This window comes from Ochlerotatus camptorhynchus, unplaced genomic scaffold (genome assembly GCF_037179485.1).
Source record: "Ochlerotatus camptorhynchus isolate MF236.1 unplaced genomic scaffold, CSIRO-AGI_Acam_v1.1 ptg000477l, whole genome shotgun sequence".
Lineage (NCBI taxonomy): Eukaryota > Metazoa > Arthropoda > Insecta > Diptera > Culicidae > Ochlerotatus > Ochlerotatus camptorhynchus.
This window is the reverse complement of record NW_027040963.1, coordinates 304720-324962: the sequence shown is the minus strand read 5'-3', so window position 1 is coordinate 324962 and position 20243 is coordinate 304720. Positions and strand designations below refer to the sequence as shown.

Here is a 20243-nt window from a genome sequence, read left to right as displayed (position 1 = left end):
AAGCATTATCTGAATTATCCTCGATTGGTTTTGAAACTATTCTATTTGCTAAATTAAAATTGGGTAGCCAATATTCATAGTCAATGCTACACTTGAACTTGACTAGAAAATCCCTTCCAAGTATATCATCGGTTGGTATGGGAAAAATATCATTAACTATCTGAAATGTATGTACAATAAAGTCATCATTATCTGTAGTTAATGCTGTTTGGGTTCAGCTATTGTTTCAATGGTTTTATTTGTAATTCCACTAATTCTATATTTATTATTTAAATTTTATGGTTGGTGATGTGGAATTTTTCCGCTTTTAAAAATTGAAATGTCCGCTCCACTGTCTACAATAAAGGAACATTAACAATTTGTCATCTGTACATTCATCGACACATAATTTGATGCGTTGAGATTCATTGAGAGGATGGTACCTGTCCTCCCTGAACCTGACCAAAAAATGTGGTTGCTGATAAGTTGTATGTTGTGCTTGAGGGGTAGATTGTGAAAAACCTGGAAACATTTGCTGTGAATGTGGAACACTTGAATTCGATGCTGAGTATCCTTGATAGATTTGTTGATAACCTGGCTGTAGTTGACCAGATTGAATGTTAAAGACGTGACGCGTATTTCCACGCCTGCCTCTGTTGTTGTTTCCATGATTGTTAAAAAAAAAATGATTTTTCCTTTGTTGGACATTGCTCCTAAAACGGTAATTGTTGTGAAAACCGTTATTATTTGAATTGAAATTTGTCCGATTGAATGCGTTTCTAAATCCGCCTCTATAACCTCTGTTTGGACTTCTGCTCATCTGTCCTCGTGATCTATTGAAGGACAATACTTGAGCACTTTGAATTGTCTCTTGATGACACTTCTCATTTACTGTCGAAATTGCTTCATTCTGACTGGTAAATGTTCCAGCCTTCAGAATCAATTTAGTTTCTGAGTTATTAATTCCTTTGATTAGTGTTTCTATACCTGCCTTCAGAGTCATTTTGTCTGCTACAGCGGATGGGATTTGCTGTCCAATGTAAGTCGCTTTTCATTTGGAGCAAATTTTTTCAACTTCTTCGCAATATCCCTTCCAATTTTCGTTTGATTTTAGTTTTAGCGTCTTCATTTGCGCTAAAATATTTTCAGGTGTGGTGGTATCCTTGCATCTCTGTTCGATGTCCGCAATTAATTCATCAAGGGTGTTAATATCTGGATTCAACCCTAAACGTGCCTTTCCTGTTAATTTCCTTTTAGCCAATTTAATTAGTGTTGCATGTTGGTATGCTTGTACTAAATCCTTGGCTAATATCTGCTATGCTATCAATAAAAGCATCCAAACCTTCGGCATTGCCATCATAAGGTTGAAGGACATTTAAGATGGTTTTAATATCCATCTGAGTTTGCGCCATTTTTGTTGATTTTGACTGTTCTGAAGCCTTTCTGGCAATCTCCTTGAATTTAAAATTTGGAGGTAATTTTGGACTTGCGTCTAAAATTGCAAAAGCAGTATTCCTCTTTATTTTCAAATTTTGGTATTCGTCAACTTGTTCGTTATATTCGTCAGTCAGTAGTACGTTTTTTTTATTAAATTCAGTATAATTTTGAAATCATTCAATTCTTTTAAAAACAAATCTTTCTTTTTCTTAGTTAAATTGGTACTTTTGACGTTATTTTTTCCTTTTCGTATATTGCTATACTCTTTATCAATATTTTTTTATTTCGATAAGTCGATTCATTAGATCGATTCATGTGTAAATGGTAATGTTAAAAATATATTTTTTATAGGAAAGTTTGAACATACTGAGAGGTAAGCACATATCATCGGTAAGAGACATGTGTGTGAGAAAATTTGCGAAAAAATCTAAGGGCACCGGTGGGATTCGAACCCACACCCGTGTACTGAATGGGAATTGTGGGTTCGAATCCCACCGGTGCCCTTAGATTTTTTCGCAAATTTTCTCACACACATGTCTCTTACCGATGATATGTGCTTACCTCTCAGTATGTTCAAACTTTCCTATAAACAATTAAATTGACTGCAAAGTCGCTAAACCGTAAAATCAAAAAGTTAAAAATATATTTATATAATAACCATAGAATTTGGATTTCTGTACCTTTCATGTGCTGCGTTGCTGCTGCTCTTCCTTCTTTGTTGTTCTGCTGCTCTACTGTTGCTGGCTAACGAAGTACCTGGCGACTTAACCGCTCTTAAATAAAAGGATGGCGACCTGTTGCATTTCTTCGCCCATGTCGGCGTTCTTGACCACTGCCGTACGATCACTCATTTTGCTGCTGCTGCGGTTGTATTATAGATTTTTACACGTTTACGTGTTTGCACTTTTTTTTCTGCTCCGCGCGCGTACTATTTTTGTTCTGGTAACTTACGCCCGCCGGTATTAATGTGCAACGTAGCGGCATTATATGCCAAGTTCATTTCACAGCATTTATTTACAACTAGCTGTGCGGCTTTAACTTCGATTTGATTCGATTAACGGTTTCTGTTGTACAGTTTGATTTTTTACACACACTCCACTTGGTGTTTATAAATTTCGTTATCGTTTTAATTTTTTTTTTACACTGTATCGTTTATTTAGTTCAACACACAACTCTGTTCGTTCAACTATTTTTTCTTGACGATCAAACATTTTGCGCCATCACGGCATTTTGCGCTACTTTGTTAATGGTTTTACGCATAAATTGCAGCAGTATTTTTGCGACTGCTATCACTGTGTGAACTGCGATTATTATTAAGATAATGTTTAATTTCAGTTCATCACTAACATGAAACTCGGTGTGAACCTCCTGGTTCTCCACAATTGTCACTGTTTGATCACCCATGGTCTTGGGGGATTGTTCCTTACTTTCCTCAGTAGGGTAATTGATTCTGTTTGGACCTATCCAAAAACTGATGATGGTTGGACCTATTTTTTCAATCGCTAGTTTAGTCAATCTTCGCAATTTTTTTTTTCAAAGATCGCTTTACTATCATAAAAAACACTCTTTTTCTTCTTCTTCTTCAAAACAATTGAGTTTCAATGTGTTTTCAAAACTGTTAACTATCCACGCATTAGCTCGTCATCATGCCTTACTTTCAAACATACAAAAAAGGAATATTTTTTATATTTATTAAGGTGTATTAAGGTGTACGCCATTTATCCATTGGTTTCACTAAAATGTTTGAATAATTGACGAAATTCGAAAAGATAAATATGATCATGGTTGGACCTACGCATGATGATGGTTGGACCTATGTGTTTCCTAAGACGGCCGCTAGGTGCGCTTCGGTTTGTCTACATCCTTCATGCGCAGCTGATTTGAAATTCGATTTCGTTTTGGCCGAGTGATCAGTTTCTTCGATTGAAAAAATGGCTAAAGAAAAGAGTTGTACGGTCGAAAATCTTCAAGAGGCTGTTCTTTTAGTAAGAAATAAATCACTTACCGCGTATCAGGCAAAGAAAAGGTACAATATTCCGAAAACGACACTTCATGCAAAAATTAAGGGAAGCCACGGCAAGAAATATGGAAGGGAAATAGTGTTGAGTGTTGATTTAGAGAGCCAGCTAGGGGATTGGGTTTGAATGTGCGCTGCTTCTGGCAGTCCAAAGACGACCAAAAAAATCTTGGAAGCTGCTAAAGACCTTGCGTCACTAGTTGGGCGTAAATTTAAAGGAGGAATTCCATCGTCAGGTTGGCTGAAAGGGTAACTACCGATTTCCAAACTACCACGAAAGCGCCGAAAGAATCTGTTAATAAGAATTTACATTAAGCACTTCTCATACACCTTCTGTGTGTGAATTAATTTGAAATAAAATGTTAACAAACTAAAAATTGCTAACTGAAGCTTATTTCCTTCCTGATATTCTGTCATTTTAAGCCCCTTATATTCCCCGGGGCACCCAGAACATGCCCGGAAGTAGCCAATGTGGACCAAGGCACTCAATTTTGTTATTGATTTTCTTATCAAATTTGGAAGTAATGTGAAGTGTCGCATGATAGGTTTTATTCCTACCATGTCAAAGTTAGGTCCATGTTCCATATACTCTGGAACATGTTCCGGCCATATCTCCAGAACCAGTTGAATGATTCCAAAAACATTCGATAGCTTTCAATGGGACCACAATACCTATAGTTTGACGTTAAAAATTTTCCAAATCGGGTCAATGATTTCTGAGAAAATGAGCCATGATGAATAGCTAATGCGTGGAAAGTGAACTTTTTTTTTTAAACGAAGTTGAACTCAAATTTATTGATTTTTTTGAATAGCAAATTCATAAAAACTGTATAAAAAGGGTTTTTTTCATGATACTAATAAGCTCCAAACAAAGTTTTTGAACAAATATGGGCTAAACTAGCATTTGCAAAAATAGGTCCAACCATCATCATTTTTTAGTTCCAACCAAGATCATAATTCTTTGCTGAATAAAAACGTTTTTTAAAATTATTTGTTCATAATATTTAACTTTTTATGTTATTATTAGAAACAAGAAAGGTAGATCTTTCCCCTAATCACGCATTTTTCATAATTATATGTTGAATTAATAAAAAAAAATATGACATGAATGTTGACGTCGTGTGAAACCGGCCTAAATAGGTTCAACCATCATCAGTAACCCTACCCATTTTGGTTTCACTTGTACAAAATCACTTTAAACACCAGTGGTTTAACTCACTTTAACTCTTAGTGTTCCAACTCACTTTAACTACTGGTTATCTAGCACATTAAAACTGTTAGCGTTCCAACTCACTTCAACTACCGCTTCACGGTCAGCCATGTAAAGTATAATTTGGCTGTGATACTTGTTTCGGAGAAAGCATCCGTTTCGGTTTGCGTAACGGTTAGTAGTGAATTTTATTTCTCTAGCTTAAACTAACGAAACTTAAACTCTACACATTTCAAGCAGTCTGAAAGAGGTACCTTGTCTGGTTAACAAAACATCATGAACCAATACACTCGCTATCGTACAAGGAAGTACATAGACGAGTGTAGCCGAAAAGGAATGGAAAACAATTGAAATAGTGTTTTCATTCAACGCTATGTGGAAAGAAAACATGTGGTGACAATTAAATCAAACGTTAACATTCTAGTGCAACATGTGCGCAAGTCGCTTGTTGCTATTTTACATCTCTGTTTTGTCAATTGGCTTAAGTGTGTCAACTTGGTGGGCTACAACAAAAGTCTTTGTTGTCTTTGAGAAATTCGACACTGTTGCATGTTATGGAAATTTGGGTGCTGTAAATCTAACAGCTCTGAAACTTAGAGAATTTGAGATGCATTGAAATATTATGCTACACCGTTATGACAAAATAAAAAACAATACGGGTCTAATATTTTGCAATATTGAACAAAACTACAAATTTTTACAAAATTCTGAGAACCACTATATCGTTTTGCTATGGAATGGCTGAATATTTGGCTGTACAAGGTGCTCTGCAGCAAATATTTATTGATTAGAAACTCTTATTGATGTATTTTAATACTTTCCTATTGTTGCAATTTACGATAATACGTTAATGCACAGTAAACCTACAGCTAGTATTTTGTAAACTAATGAAATAATCCTATGATCATTTGACCAATTCATTTTATTTTTAATTGGGTTAATTGTCAACAATAGAATGTATGATAATTTCATTCTCATTTCATGGTTATATTTTTGCATGGACTGAACTACCCACCATCATCGGGGGATACTTATATTCTCATCAGGGGTTGATAATGTCCATGAACAGTTATTTTACTATTTTACTTCCCAACAAACTGTAGAATAAGAACTTATTAAGGCCAAAATTTGCTTCTTAAGCTAAAACGTGGCTTATTCAGCTTTTAACCAGCTCAAATTGTTTGTTGGGTACAGTGTTCGGAAAAACTCAAAAACTCAAATCTCATGCATGAGTTTATGCGCCTATGAGTTTTGCCTTGCAAAATTCAACGTCGCAAAAATCACCGATGAGTTTTCAGGTTCAATAATTCATTGCTTTATATTTTGGCGTTATTCATTGTTATTACTATTGTTTGTGCATCAGGGGTTGGAAAACCAACACAACATGCATAGGCATGATATAAATTGAAGTTTGAGTAGTTTTTATGAGTTTAAAGCTGGAATGATTTTTCTGCGTTGTGAGTGTGAGTGCGTGAATTTTCATGAGAATCTCAAGCGTGAATTTTGTTTGCCGCATTCGCACGCGAGTTTATTCTCGCAGGGAGGCTCAATGAATGAGATCTGAGAATGATTTTCCGAACACTGGTTGGGTAGTTGATTTTTCATATGTGCGCCCCCTACCTACCTTACATCCATGCGCCCCCTATCAGGATCGACACATAAAATCAGAGATTTCTTAAGTATTTAAACATTTTCCTAAGTTTGTAGAACTCCTCTACAGTTTACTGCAGATCTAAAGTTATTAGAACTGCCTTCAAGATCTCTGAGCTTCCCTGAAGATATCTGAACTTAGTATCCCGGAGCTTATTGGAATTTCTTTTAAGTTTAATAATTTTCCTCTAGTTCTCGAGATGTCTGAAGTTTTCTTGACTTCCTGAAAGTTCTCCAAATATCCCAGAAGTCCTCAGAGCTTTTAATAAGCTGCTGCAGTTTTCCTGAAACTAATCGAACGCCGTAAAGATTTTGAAGCTTCCAAGAAGAGCCCACAGCTTTCCAGAAGTTCAGGAAGCTATCCTTATGTTCCCGTAGTCTGTTCAAGAATCTTCCCAGAAATTCTCGGAACTTCTTTAAAGTTTATCATATTTTTGTCAAGTTATAACGACTGCCCCAAAGTTTTCTATTCCTGCCTGAAGTTGTTAGGGCTTCCCTGAAGTTCTCATTGTTTTCTTAAAGATGTTCATGGAATATCCGATAAATTTATGAAACAGTTCTTGTCTGAAATTTTCGATTTTTTTCAAGGTTTCCGCTGATTTCCTTAAATGAATGAATGATGTTACCGTATTCTTTCCGATATTCATGGAATTATATTGAAGTTCTATAATTTCCCTAAATTTAACGTAACATCCCTAAAGATCATTAAACTTTCCTGGAGTTTTGGCAGCTTCTGTAAAGTTCCTGCAATTTTGCAAAAGTCAATGGATCTGCTCCGTATAGAGACTTTCTTTACAGAAGTTCTGCAAATTGTCATGGAATCTGTGGAGGAACTTACTCTTTAAGATCTTTAAATTTCCCCAAAACTCCTGATGGTCGTGAAACTATCCTGAAGTTCTCAGAACTGACCCGAAGTTCACGTAACCTTCTTTCGTTTTCTCGACTTCTTCTTCTTTATTCTTAGAACTACTATACTATTTAGTAAATTTCGCTAAATGCCCTGAAGTTCTTAGAAGTGTTCCAAAGTTCTCTGGTCATGAAATTTTGTTTCAAATGCAATTTTGCTCATATTACTTATTCATTTTCATCCACAGCTTTTAGTTTTGAATTGAAATAATTGGTTTTTGGAGCTGATTTCTCATGAAGTAATTATTAGTAACCACCATGACAGGAATTACCATATAACAGTATGAGAAATACATTGAGCTGCAGTAAATTGCACGGAGGCTCTCCAATGACACCGAAATAAAATTAAATTGCAAACAAAGATTTTCAGCTCCAAAAACTATAAATCATCGAAACATGCCAAATTCATTGTAACAACGCTAACTGACAAAGTCTTCCTTTTTTTCAAATATAAAATGCATGTTTTTCGTTGATGCGGTGATCATATCGTTGGTGTCCCCTTCATACATAATTGTTATCACTGCATCATTCTAATTCGTTATTATTTCTTTCTTTCTTTCTTTCTTTCTTAGATTAACTCAGTAGTAAAACATCCAGGCTGATTCTCTGTGGTGATGAAAATGTGCCTCCGTCAACAATGGACAGCATCGCCGTACATTCTACAATGTCGACAATCGTTCCTGATCTCTACGAATTTGCGGTCAGAAAACGAAAAGGATCTTTCTATAAATTTCGAAGAGTACGATTAAAGCAGATATTTGATTGTTTGTCAGTGGTTATAGCGTTAGTACTTATTCCAATAGTGTCATGTAACCGTCCACCTAGATTTTTGATCGACGGTCATTCAGAAATAGTTTTAAGGCTAAAAGAAGGACCCGAAACTCCTGTCGGTACCCTTATATACAAATTGAAAGGTTACGATCCCGATGGTGATCCACTCACATTCGGTGTGCGAGAATCAATAGATAGTGATGTGATAAGAGTCGAGCGTAGTGGTGTAAATGAAGCCAATGTCTATTTGAACAAAGAGCTTGATAGGGAATCAAAAGATGAGTACTCATTAATTTTAACGCTTAGTGATGGTCGTTTGGGGGACTTTTCCGTTACCCAAAGTTTGTTGCTGCTGGTGGAAGATGTTAACGATAATGAGCCTATATTCAAGCCATTCACATCAGCAGTGGAAGTGTCAGAAGATAGCCTACCGGGGATTATCGCTACGATTGAAGCAACCGACCGCGACGAAGGAGCATATGGCCAAGTGGTTTACTACTTGGAGGAACTGGATGGAGATAACGATGTGTTCACCATATCTACCACATATGGAAAAGGGATTATTCGGTTAGTTGGCTCACTGGATTATGAGAGAAAAGGTTTATATCAACTGCGTGTCCTGGCAAAGGACAGAGCCAACCAGGTAGGATTATTTGCAAAAATACTATTCATACACGCAAAAATTACATTTATCACATCCTGTGCATATGTTTCATACAACAAATGAAATGGCAGTTCTTACAATGTTTTTTTTTTCAGAATGCATATTTTTGTAAAAAACCTTCACGAGATGATTTTCTAGACGCAATGCATTTGGGGAAACAAACTTTGTGTGTGTGTTCAATCTAACCCCCACTGGCCGGCAGTGGTATTATGGAAGAAATTTGTTTAAAACAATCCTTGATGTAATAATTTAAAGCAAGTTTAGTCCGGGAGTTAGAAAACGATAGCTCTACTACAGATTCAGTAACCCATTTCAGAATGCCTGTTAATTCACGTCCATTCAGAGGTTACTTTCACATACAATAAGCCCCGCATGTAAACACTACCGTTATCATATGAATAATGATACTGCAAACACACTTCCACACTTCGAAATGTGAAGTTTCGAAATCTGACACGTATTTAGTAATATATGGAAATATGCATTTATGATTGATTTATAATCAGATGCATCTCACCAAATTCTGCCTCCGTAAAAGCACCTCTTCACTCGCAGTAATCTAAAAATTCTTCCGCGTTGTTTTTACAACCGAACACAACATTTTGAATCACATGCGAAGTTTTTCATTTGCACCGAACTTTTGCCTAACACCTCATTCGCGTGCATCATCCGGAAGGCAGAACACCAGCACCAAGAAAAGAAAAAAAAAATACTCGGTAGAACTCTTCTTGGGAGGGAGGCAAAACACATAAAATAAACTAATAGAAAAACCGATCAACGCGACACCACAGCTACTCGAAACAAATGCTTGCCCCAGAGCTTTCACGTTAGTTACAATATCACTAAAAAGCATCTTAAACCGTGATAGATCCTAATTTACGCTTATCCACACGAGAAAACTCATATTTTTTTTAATGCGGTACAATTAAAAAATATGTGGAAAAAAGTTAAAATCAGCGCCAGCGAAAACAAAACTAACCGTTCGCGGACAGAGCCTACTGCGTTTTTTCACATTTGGGGAGACAAACTTTGTTCGAAAAATAGGCTAACATAAAATCTACAAAATTATTTCAAAACCCTTCTGGCGACCACATAACATAATCTATTCATGTCACGAAATAATGTAAATTCTGCATACTTTTCATGACAATCTGTATTAGAATCTTACATTTCCACATTGGGTGTATCATCAGTGTCAACAGTTGTTACAGATTGTAGGATGACCTTTTTGCATTAAAAAAAAAAACAATTTTTAGCATAGTTGAATGACGAGAAATTAACCGAAGTTTTCACTCTGAGACGTGTAAGGTAAGGTGGGCCAATAGTTTGTTTTGGGGTTTTAAAGAATGTATAAACTAAAATTCATCGTTACAACCATACATTAACGATATGGTTGATTTTAGCATCAGAAGTCACTTGTAAAAAAAGTTACGGTACGTTATTTTATACGCAGAAAATTATATTTACTAAATTAGAACTTTTCTTGAATAACATAAAACTGGCCTAGTAATTGTGAGATTAAAACTGGCAGCATACATTAATCCATTGCTTGAAGCGCAATATTATAACGTCTGCACTAATTTGTTTTAGCATAAATCTTGAGGAAATCAGTAGTGGATGGATGAATTTATTTCAAAGCATGTCAATGAAGGTTAGAGGCATATTTGATTTCTGATATGTCAGCATAAAGGTTGGATAGGCTATAGTTGTGCAAAAGTTCGAGCCTAGCCCCTAATTCATCTAAACTTTCACATAGAGTAAGGTTTGGCAAAAGTTCGACCTTAGGAGTAAAATTGATCCTGCTTTAAAATGCCGGATAGTAAGGAAAGTTATCGAATATTGGGGATATTTAGTTAAAGTATGTGATAAGACTTCAAAGATGGAGTGTCTTTTCAAATGCTGCGAAAGCAACAGGTAGCAGCAGTTATTTTCTCGGTGTGGATCACGCATTCATATAGCCGGTAGAGGCTATTGGCTCAAGTTCTTCATTGCCCACAGCTCGGTCTGTCGGTGAAACAAATAAAATTTGATGATGCCTGGAATTGAAATTGAGATCAAGAACACTGGACGCGAATGCTACTGAGATGGAAGCAAGTTACAGGAGTTTGGAAGAGAAAGCCCTGTTAATTAAATTTAACTCGAAGGAGTCTTGCATTAAGTAACAACAGAGATGGACTAATTTTTCATTAAGCGAATGGCATGGCAGTGAAGGAACATATCGTCAGGTTGATCCAATACAGTCTTGAAAACTTCATTTGTTTTTGATTTCTAGTGCAGATTAGAAATACTCAGAAGGGCGGAGAAAACAAAATACAATTCGGCAGCAGGGATTTGTGTCTAAATTATCTTGCAACCCTTGCTAAAACATAGCATTTCACATGAGTTTTACTTTTGATTCGATTTACGTGCAAATTAATAATTGATTGCATCTCAATATTTTAGAATATTGCTTTTGATTCCAAAACTATAGTTGAATTTGAGAAGCACATTAAACATAAAGGTGATTGAATTTCTGTTCGCTTGCAATACTCTCAAATTTAATCTAGTAAGAATAAGAAATCCTCGGAAATTTTTTAATGGGAATGGTCGTTTGGCTCAGATTTTGACAGTTGATTTGGCTCAAAACATTCTCTCCGCCCATCTCTCCTTCTAGTATTTCTAGTGCAGATCTAATGCCTGAATTCCAATGTTTTGTCAATCCACCGCTAGAGAAATGCACGGTATGAAGACCGTGGTGTTATAAAGTTTTATTATTTGGATTTTATATGCTTTCCTTAAAACGGGAAGTAAAGGACATTTTGAGTTGTGGTAGTATTGCATGAACCAGACCAACAAAAATCTATTTTCGAAATACTGCGAGGCAAAATGCGCTTACTGATTTCATGACTCAGAAGCATACATTTAGGCTGTATCTATGTTTTATCTCTACAGAATTTCAAAGGTATACGCCTGATGGTTATGCTTTCCACCCCACAATTCAGGGAGCGCATTATACCAATTTAGAGTAACAAAAAGTAATGTTGAAAATAACTGCAATTCTTCTAATGAACAATAGAGCTTTCGGGCCGAAATACGAAGGATGTACCTAAAATCTTGCATCAATAAAATCGTTAAATTGGGTAGCGTTCTATACCAGCTGTTTCTAAAAAATTCTTTTCTTGCGCGTTTTGCTGCTAAAATTGTTTTCAATTTAATAAATTTCAAATGAATTTCTTCTAACAGCTTTTTGTTTAAAGTTCAACGTATGTTTTTTCGGCTACATATCAAATTACAGCTAAGATAGAAGGTATCCCTATTTCTGCTACTTGAGAGGAAGAGGTGGTCGACATGGACTTGACGTCACAGGAAGCTGAAAAGAACAGTGAAAAGAAAGCTCAGAAACTCTGAAGCATCACGTATTATATCTACAAATTTGGAATTGTAGATGAATTTAGGGATTTGCGTGCCTGACAGAAATAAGACGAACTCATCATTAATGTATTTCATGAATTTAACCGGATTCCAAATGCTAAGAATTTTGAGAGTTATTTGAATTTTTTAGCTAAGGTCGAACTTTTGTGCCACCTTACTCTACAGGGGATAGACATAATAATTACGATAGGAACAATTTTGATCAATTTTGAAGTGTCGTAACTTCGTGAAATACTGTCCGATTTTATTTATTTTAGAAGAATTTGACTGAAATACCATTAAAAGGACTGAATCACCCTTTCCTTCATTTTAGGGAAGAACCAACACAGGTACAGCTGCCTTACTCGTCCAAGTTAAAGATGTGGAAGATCAACCGCCCGAATTCATCGTAGCATCGTCAGTTCTCCGGGTTTCAGAAGATGCACCAGCTGGAACCATCGTTACTCAAGGTTTGTATGCGGTTAAGCTATTTTTTATAGCAGTTTAGAATGTCATCACGGAATAACTTGATTTTCATTTACCAGTCAAGGCTATAGATGGTGACCGAGGCGTCAATAACCGTGTTCGTTATTCAATATCGACAAACATGAGCATTCCTTTCAAAATAGATGAAAATCTGGGTACAATTGTGACTACAACGAAACTTGATCGAGAAGATGCCAGGAACCGTGCCAATGCAGCCTATATTCTCAAAATAGTTGCAATGGAAAGAGATTCGAAAATTAAGGTAATTTTAGATATAAGCAGTTGTAGATTATTGATAAGCTAAAATAACGTTTGCATTAAAAAAAAGATACCAAATTATAATTTTCGTTTACTTGCTTGTGTTTAAAAGCGCAATATTTTACAAAGTTGTAGTTTTTTTTTTTGAAAAAACTTGGTTGAAAAATCACTTTTTCTATCTACAATAGTTAACGTGTTATACATTAATTTAACAAACAAGTAGGGAAATTCCCTAAACTATTAACTTTTTGGTATGTTTATATCCAAGATGACTTCTAAATCTAATCACCTTTCCATTCCTTAGGATTTGGTAAAGAGTTACATATTGTTGAGATACTGTTAAAAATCCAACACTGCTTCTTGATTCCAAATTTGTTATACGAGTTTCAATTCCGTCCCAACGCATTCAAATGCCATTAGATTTTCTTCGCCCTAGGAATGAATGTACAAAAAGTATATTCGCTAGGAGCGCTTCTTTTGTTTTGAAAATGATGAGTGTAAATATTCATACAATGTGCTCTAATAGGGTTTGGTGTTTTAACTTATGAACTAACGCATCGAAACAAACGTATTGTTATTATTGATGTTGTCTGCTCGATAGAACAGAAATCGGCGATTACGACGAAGTAGTGACAACCGGTGGAAACTAACGATTTTAAATTAGCTCACTACTTAGCGGCTAGCCTATTGGTCCTAAATACATCTATAAGCGTACCCCATTATAGTCGAAATTCTAGTACTACGCTATGTTTGTTTTGATTCGCTATGTAAGTTTGATAGATAAAATGAGGGGTTCGTGGATTTTCCTATGTTTCGAGGGGTGCATCGATTAGCTTGGGACCGAAGATAGTCCCAGAGCTGAGCCAAAAAGTTGATCACGTTTTTTCGGGACCTTCTGGTTCTAGAGTTACTTTTATGGTAGTGGATCTACCCTTATTTTGTGGGAAGTACAATCATACTCCAGGGAATTCGACAAATTGTTCGACCCGCCTTCAGCATGGTCTTACTTTATAGCTATGCCTTTACCGACTGAGCTGAGGGAGGCCCGAGGGGCAATGTACTGACCGGTAATATGGCCAATCAGCCTGCACGCCGTATCGAACGATAACGGCCAATGATGCGTATACTGTGCAGCCTCTCGTGGAATGGATTCTGTAGGTGAAAGGAAGGAAAATGAGTCCAACATCTACGTTAGAAGATGCAAGGAGCTCATACGACATACCTATACCCATAGACCTCACGGGAGGGGAAAGTGAAACTGTAATTCGATAACATATTTAGTGTGTATGGTAGAGCTTATGAGGTAACTTTATTAAATAAAAAAGGAAAGTTCTCACCCGCATGATCCGTGCCAGCCTTTTCATATTTTCAAAGCTTATTAATTGATACAACAAAATTCAATTAGCCAATGCTGCATGTTCGATCGCGACCACGGTATCTATTCTATTCCAAAACGCCTCACACTCGCGTAAAAAAGGCTCCATCATCACACATATTCAACTACAGGGCGGACTCGATTATCCGGAGTCTTAAAAAAAAAAATTCACTCCGGATAATCGAGCCACCAAAAAAAAAATTTTTATTTGGTCTTATGTGGTCTCATTTAATGTTTTTAGTGGTCCCATTGAACGCTATTGAAGGATTGTGGAATCGGACCACTGGTTTTATATATATGGCCGGAACAAGTTCCAGCGTTTATGGGCCATGAGGCTGAATTTGACTTGAAAGGAACAAAACCCATTAAGCGACACATAAAATTAAATCAAAATTTGATATCAAGATCAATGGTGGCAAAAATTAAGTACCTTGCACCATATTGGCCACTTCCGGGCAAGTTCCGGGTGCCTCCGGAAAAGTGGCCAGAACCAGACTTGAATAATAACCTATCATGCAACACATCAGATTATATCAGAATTCGATAACCAGATCAATGGTGGAAAAAATTAAGTACCTTGGACCATATTGGCCACTTCCGGACAAGTTCCAGGTGCCCCAGGAAAGTGACCAGAATCGGACTTGGATAATAACCTATCATGAGGCACATTAAAATACATCAAAATTCGATAAGCAGATCAATGGAATTGAACCCATGGCCCATCGGCTTGAGAAGCGAACGTGTAGCCAACCACGCCATGCACGGACAGAAAATTGTTTGCATTGAACCAAAAAAAACTTTAATTGTATTTAAGCAAACAATTCCAGTTGAAATTATATTGCTTTTTGTTGTTTCAATAATACTTATTCATATAAATTCAAAATAGGATTATTTTTGTTTTAATCAGCCACTTTTCAAATGCAACTATTGTAAAAATAACAATATTCTATTATTAAGCTAGCAACACGCAGAAAAAAAATATTTTAAAAGTAATAATATTTGACGTAAAATCAATTAGAATTACATTTTGTTTTGGCTGCAAACAGAAATCATTATTGTTTCAACAATCCAGTATTTTTGTTTCTAAAAACCCATGGATTATTAAATCAAAAAGAAAATCTTTTAGAATTTATAAGAGCTTTCATGGTTTTGACGTAAGCTGTCAAATTTGGCAGCTGGGTCAACAACTAAAATATGTTTGTTTGTAAAAGAGATTTCTTGTTGATTCAATCATATTTATTTTATAAAGTCTGACAATTCACGCAGTAGAAATAAAAATATGTTTATTGATGAAAAAATAATATGGCAATTTTTTTATGTTTTGTTTTCTTTTTGAAACAAAATTGCAGAAATTGTAATTGAATTTCTGCCCCCGGTTCATGAGTTGATGGGTCGATATGTAAGGTCCAGATGTGGGAGCTGCCTTCCTGGCGTCGAGAGCATTGGTACTCAGTACGGAAAACAAGATCGACGGAAAAAAATTAAGGAAAAAAAAAAACAGAAAATTGATTATATTTATCAACTGCAGCTCGAATTGCAGCATACTTACTTACCTCAAGTCTCAAGATTTTCGAAAATCTTGCACTTATTTCCCGAAATTCACAATTGAAAACAATACTTACGTGGAACGCGGAAGTATTATTATTGTTTACATTTTTGTCCGGGTGAAAACGAGGGAATGGTTGGTAGTTATTTTTGCTTTCATGGCCCAGAGAATGGACACAGCAAATAAATGCTAAATTAAAAATAACTATTGTTGGCTTAATAATAGAATATTGTTATTTTTACAATAGTTTCATTTGAAAAGTGGCTGATTAAAACAAAAAGAATCCTATTTTGAATTTATATGAATAAGTATTATTGAAACAACAAAAAGCAATATAATTTCAACTGGAATTGTTTGCTTAAATGCAATTAAAGTTTTTTTTGGTTCATTGCAAACAATTTTCTGTCCGTGAATAGTTAATTTTAATTTAGCATTTATTTGCTGTGTCCATTCTCTGGGCCATGAAAGCAAAAATAACTACCAACCATTCCCTCGTTTTCACCCGGACAAAAATGTAAACAATCACAATACTTCCGCGTTCCACGTAAGTATTGTTTTCAATTGTGAATTTCGGGAAATAAGTGCAAGATTTTCGAAAATCTTGAGACTTGAGGTAAGTAAGTATGCTGCAATTTGAGCTGCAGTTGATAAATATAATCAATTTTTCTGTTTTTTTTTTTCCTTAATTTTTTTCCGTCGATCTTGTTTTCCGTACTGAGTACCAATGCTCCCGACGCCAGGAAGGCAGCTCCCACATCTGGACCTTACATATCGACCCATCAACTCATGAACCGGGGGCAGAAATTCAATTACAATTTCTGCAATTTTGTTTCAAAAAGAAAACAAAACATAAAAAAATTGCCATATAATTTTTTTCATCAATAAACATATTTTTATTTCTACTGCGTGAATTGTCAGACTTTAAAAAATAAATATGATTGAATCAACAAGAAATCTCTTTTACAAACAAACATATTTTAGTTGTTGACCCAGCTGCCAAATTTGACAGCTTACGTCAAAACCATGAAAGCTCTTATAAATTCTAAAAGATTTTCTTTTTGATTTAATAATCCATGGGTTTTTAGAAACAAAAATACTGGATTGTTGAAACAATAATGATTTCTGTTTGCAGCCAAAACAAAATGTAATTCTAATTGATTTTACGTCAAATATTATTACTTTTAAAATATTTTTTTTCTGCGTGTGGGACTCCTCAACTTGAGAAAAATCGTAGCTTCGCGACTCTCACGAGTGTGTAGAGACAAAGTTGAGCTTGGCTTCCGTGAAGGCACCATATTTGAAGCGGTTCCTAACTTGACGCACTCGATCAATTTCGACCATTTTCCATTAATATTTTTGAAATGTTAACATTGCAAATATTAGTTCCGGTGCTCTGGGGATGATAGTGTAACGATTCAACTGATGGTTGCTGATAAAGCGGCTACAGGCGAAAATGAAGACGAGAATGCGGAATTCGATGTCATGTCTGATGCTGACATAGTCAATGCTGTTCTTAAACATGATTCACATTTTGGTGAAGGAGAAAGCGTGACGAACACCACTCTGGATGAAACTGCAAACATTTCTACAGCAGATGACAACCAAGATGAGGAGTACGAACCAGTTCCAGATCAATCAGCGCTGAACAGTATTGACACTATCACATGGGCTGAGGAAAACCAATTTCCGTTGGAACGGCAGTTTTTACTTCGTGAAATCAGGGGAAATATTGTTGATAAAATAGTCAATAAGGATTGATTTATGATCAAATTTGCAATTCTCTTTGTTTTTACTGAATCACTTTACTGATGAACTACTGTTTTTACTGAAATGATGAATAAATGAATTGAACTACAAAATAAGATAAGAATAAATATAAATTTTATTAATATTTATATAGATATACATTTTCAGGTATGAAGCCACCAAAAGACCAATTCTCACGAAACCCCCCTTTAGCCCTCCGTTACTCGCGCCAACTTTTATAACACGAGTACTCGCGCGTTGTACTTTGTACAACAGTGTGAGTTTTCCATTGCCATTTTGCAGCCGAGCTACCAATCGATATGAAACCAACGGGTATTCATTAAAAAACTTGTTTTTAACTAAACAAGCTAAAATTGTATCACAGTTAACCCACAAAAATGCGGATAATAGAGAAAATGTGAATGGAAACCGCGTAAACGGTGTCCGTACTACGTGGGATTTGACTTAATTGGTTACAACATGGAAAATCTCGAGATCCTGACCAGATAGAGAATTACTGTCTTCCGCAAAGTTGTTCTAGAGATCATAATCTTTTTGCTGGTGGAGAGTAGTTCAGAATTTTCTCACTACGTAGCGCTAGAATACATGTGAAATTATCGCAGATAGAAAATTACTGTCGTCGACGTTCAGCGTTTTCTCACTTCGCTAGTATACATGTAAAATTCTCGCATATATAAAATATTTCTAGATCCTTACCATATAAAAAGCAAAGTTTTTCAGGAAGTCCAGATCTTTTCGTTGGTGGAGTAGTTCAGAAAATTCACACTACGTGGCGCTAGTATATACATGCAATTTACGCATATACAATAGCTCGAGATCCTGAGCAGATAGAAAGTTACTGTTTTCAGTAAACTTGTTCAGGGGGTCAAGGCTTTTTGGCTGGTGGACAGTAGCCTAGAAATTTTTCAACACATGGCGCTAGTAAACGTGTACAATTCTCGCGTATGCTAAGCTCGAGATTCTGAACAGGTAGAAAATTACTGTCTTCGAAAAAGTTGTTCATGAGGTGCACAAGGTGGTTCTTGGTGCACAATAGTTCAGAATTTTCACACTACGTGGCGCAAGTATACACGCGAAATTTATTTATTTTTATTTATTTATTTGTCGTCAATCAGTGTAGACCGTTTTACAATAGTGCTGTTGCCTTACATGCTATTTTAAAACATACGTTTTATTTTAAATTGTCAGTAAATGTAGACTGCATATACAAATATCTAAAAAATAAAAATTGTTTTAAACTTAACGAGATGAAATCCTAGCAGTTAGTGTTCTCCTTACTGTATCTTTAGACATCGTTAGATCTATATGCTCACAACTATACACTCTCATCATTCTATTAATTGGTCGAGTTCTTAACATGCGTGATGGTACGTAAAAATTTAATATTGCTAATATTTTTTTCTGAATTTACGCGTTGTGAGATAAAATCATTAACAAAGGAAATCATGGAAATTTCTCTTCGTTTCTTAAGTGTTTCAATGTTTATCAACATGCAACGGGACTCTTAAGAAGGAAGGGGAAAAGAGGTCCAGCCTAGTTTCCTAAGAGCAAATAACAAAAACTGTTTTTGAACTGATTCTATACGATTTATATAAGTTTCATGGTATGGAGTCCAAACCACACTGCAATATTCGAGAATTGATCTCACGTAAGCTATATAAAGTGTTTTGATGGTATATGGGTCTTTAAAATGATAACTAAATCTTTTTATGAATCCCAACATATTATTTGCTTTGTGAATTGTGGTATTCACATGATCTACAAATGTCAACTTCGAGTCAAGAATTACTCCTAAGTCTCTAATTTTATCGCACCTTACAACCAGTTGGTTTCCTAGAGTACATGTAAAATCTAGAGTAGTGTGTTTTCTGGAGTATGATATAATATTGCATTTTTTAACATTAATATCCAGCAGACTTTTAACGCACCAATTGTAGAAAACATCAATTTCATTTTTAAAATGTAGCAAATCATTATTGTTGAAGATTTCCATGTACAGTTTCATATCGTCAGCATATATGAGCACATTTAAGCGATTCAACACAAACTTCACATCATCCACAAATAAAATAAAAAATAAAGGACCTAAATGAGATCCCTGTGGAACTTCCGAGGTAACATTAACTGGCGAGGACATTTTTCCTTTAAAGTGGACCATCTGTATTCTTTCTGTCAAGTATGATCCAATCCATTTTAAAAGTGTACTTGTCATACCTAAACATTTTAATTTAAAAAGAAGTAAGGGAATGTCTACTCTGTCAAAGGCCTTGCTAAAATCAGTGTATAAGGTTTCAACCGTATTACCTCTATCCATTGCTTCAATAGAAAAGTTTACAAATTCCAACAGATTAGTAGACGTTGACCGACCTTTAAAAAACCATGTTGATTATTTGAAATGCGATGCTTAACCTGGTTAAATATTTTCTGGTTAACAATTGCTTCAAACATTTTAGGAATGCATGACAAAATTGCGATACCTCTATAGTTTTTAATATCTGACCGTATGCCAGATTTAAATATAGGGACCAACAATGATTTCTTCCAAATTTTAGGAAAATCACCTGTTTTGAGAGATAAATTGTAAAGCCAAAACAATGGTTTAACAAAAGTAGTTGCTATTTTTTTCAATAAAAATGGAGGTATTTCATCAGGACCAGGTCCTTTGCCGGCATCGATACTTTCAAGAGTCATAAAAATTTCTTTAACAGTGATATTATTAACTGATACGTCATTTTCCCCTTCATGTAGGTAAGAAAAATACACGGAAAGACGAAACAACTCAAAATT

The 20243-nt window shown here is 35.5% G+C and overlaps 1 protein-coding gene across 1 annotated transcript in view; it reads left to right on the top strand.

Moving 5' to 3' along the window:
* The window catches only part of Cad88C (cadherin-88C), a 119143-nt gene that overhangs the window by 41677 nt on the left and 57223 nt on the right, over nucleotides 1–20243 (top strand). The window contains exons 2-4 of the mRNA XM_065235384.1: nucleotides 7772–8613; nucleotides 12359–12494; nucleotides 12570–12772. Of these exons, the coding sequence (XP_065091456.1) occupies nucleotides 7837–8613; nucleotides 12359–12494; nucleotides 12570–12772 (1116 nt within the window). The 5' untranslated portion in view covers nucleotides 7772–7836. The remainder of the gene's footprint in view (nucleotides 1–7771; nucleotides 8614–12358; nucleotides 12495–12569; nucleotides 12773–20243) is intronic.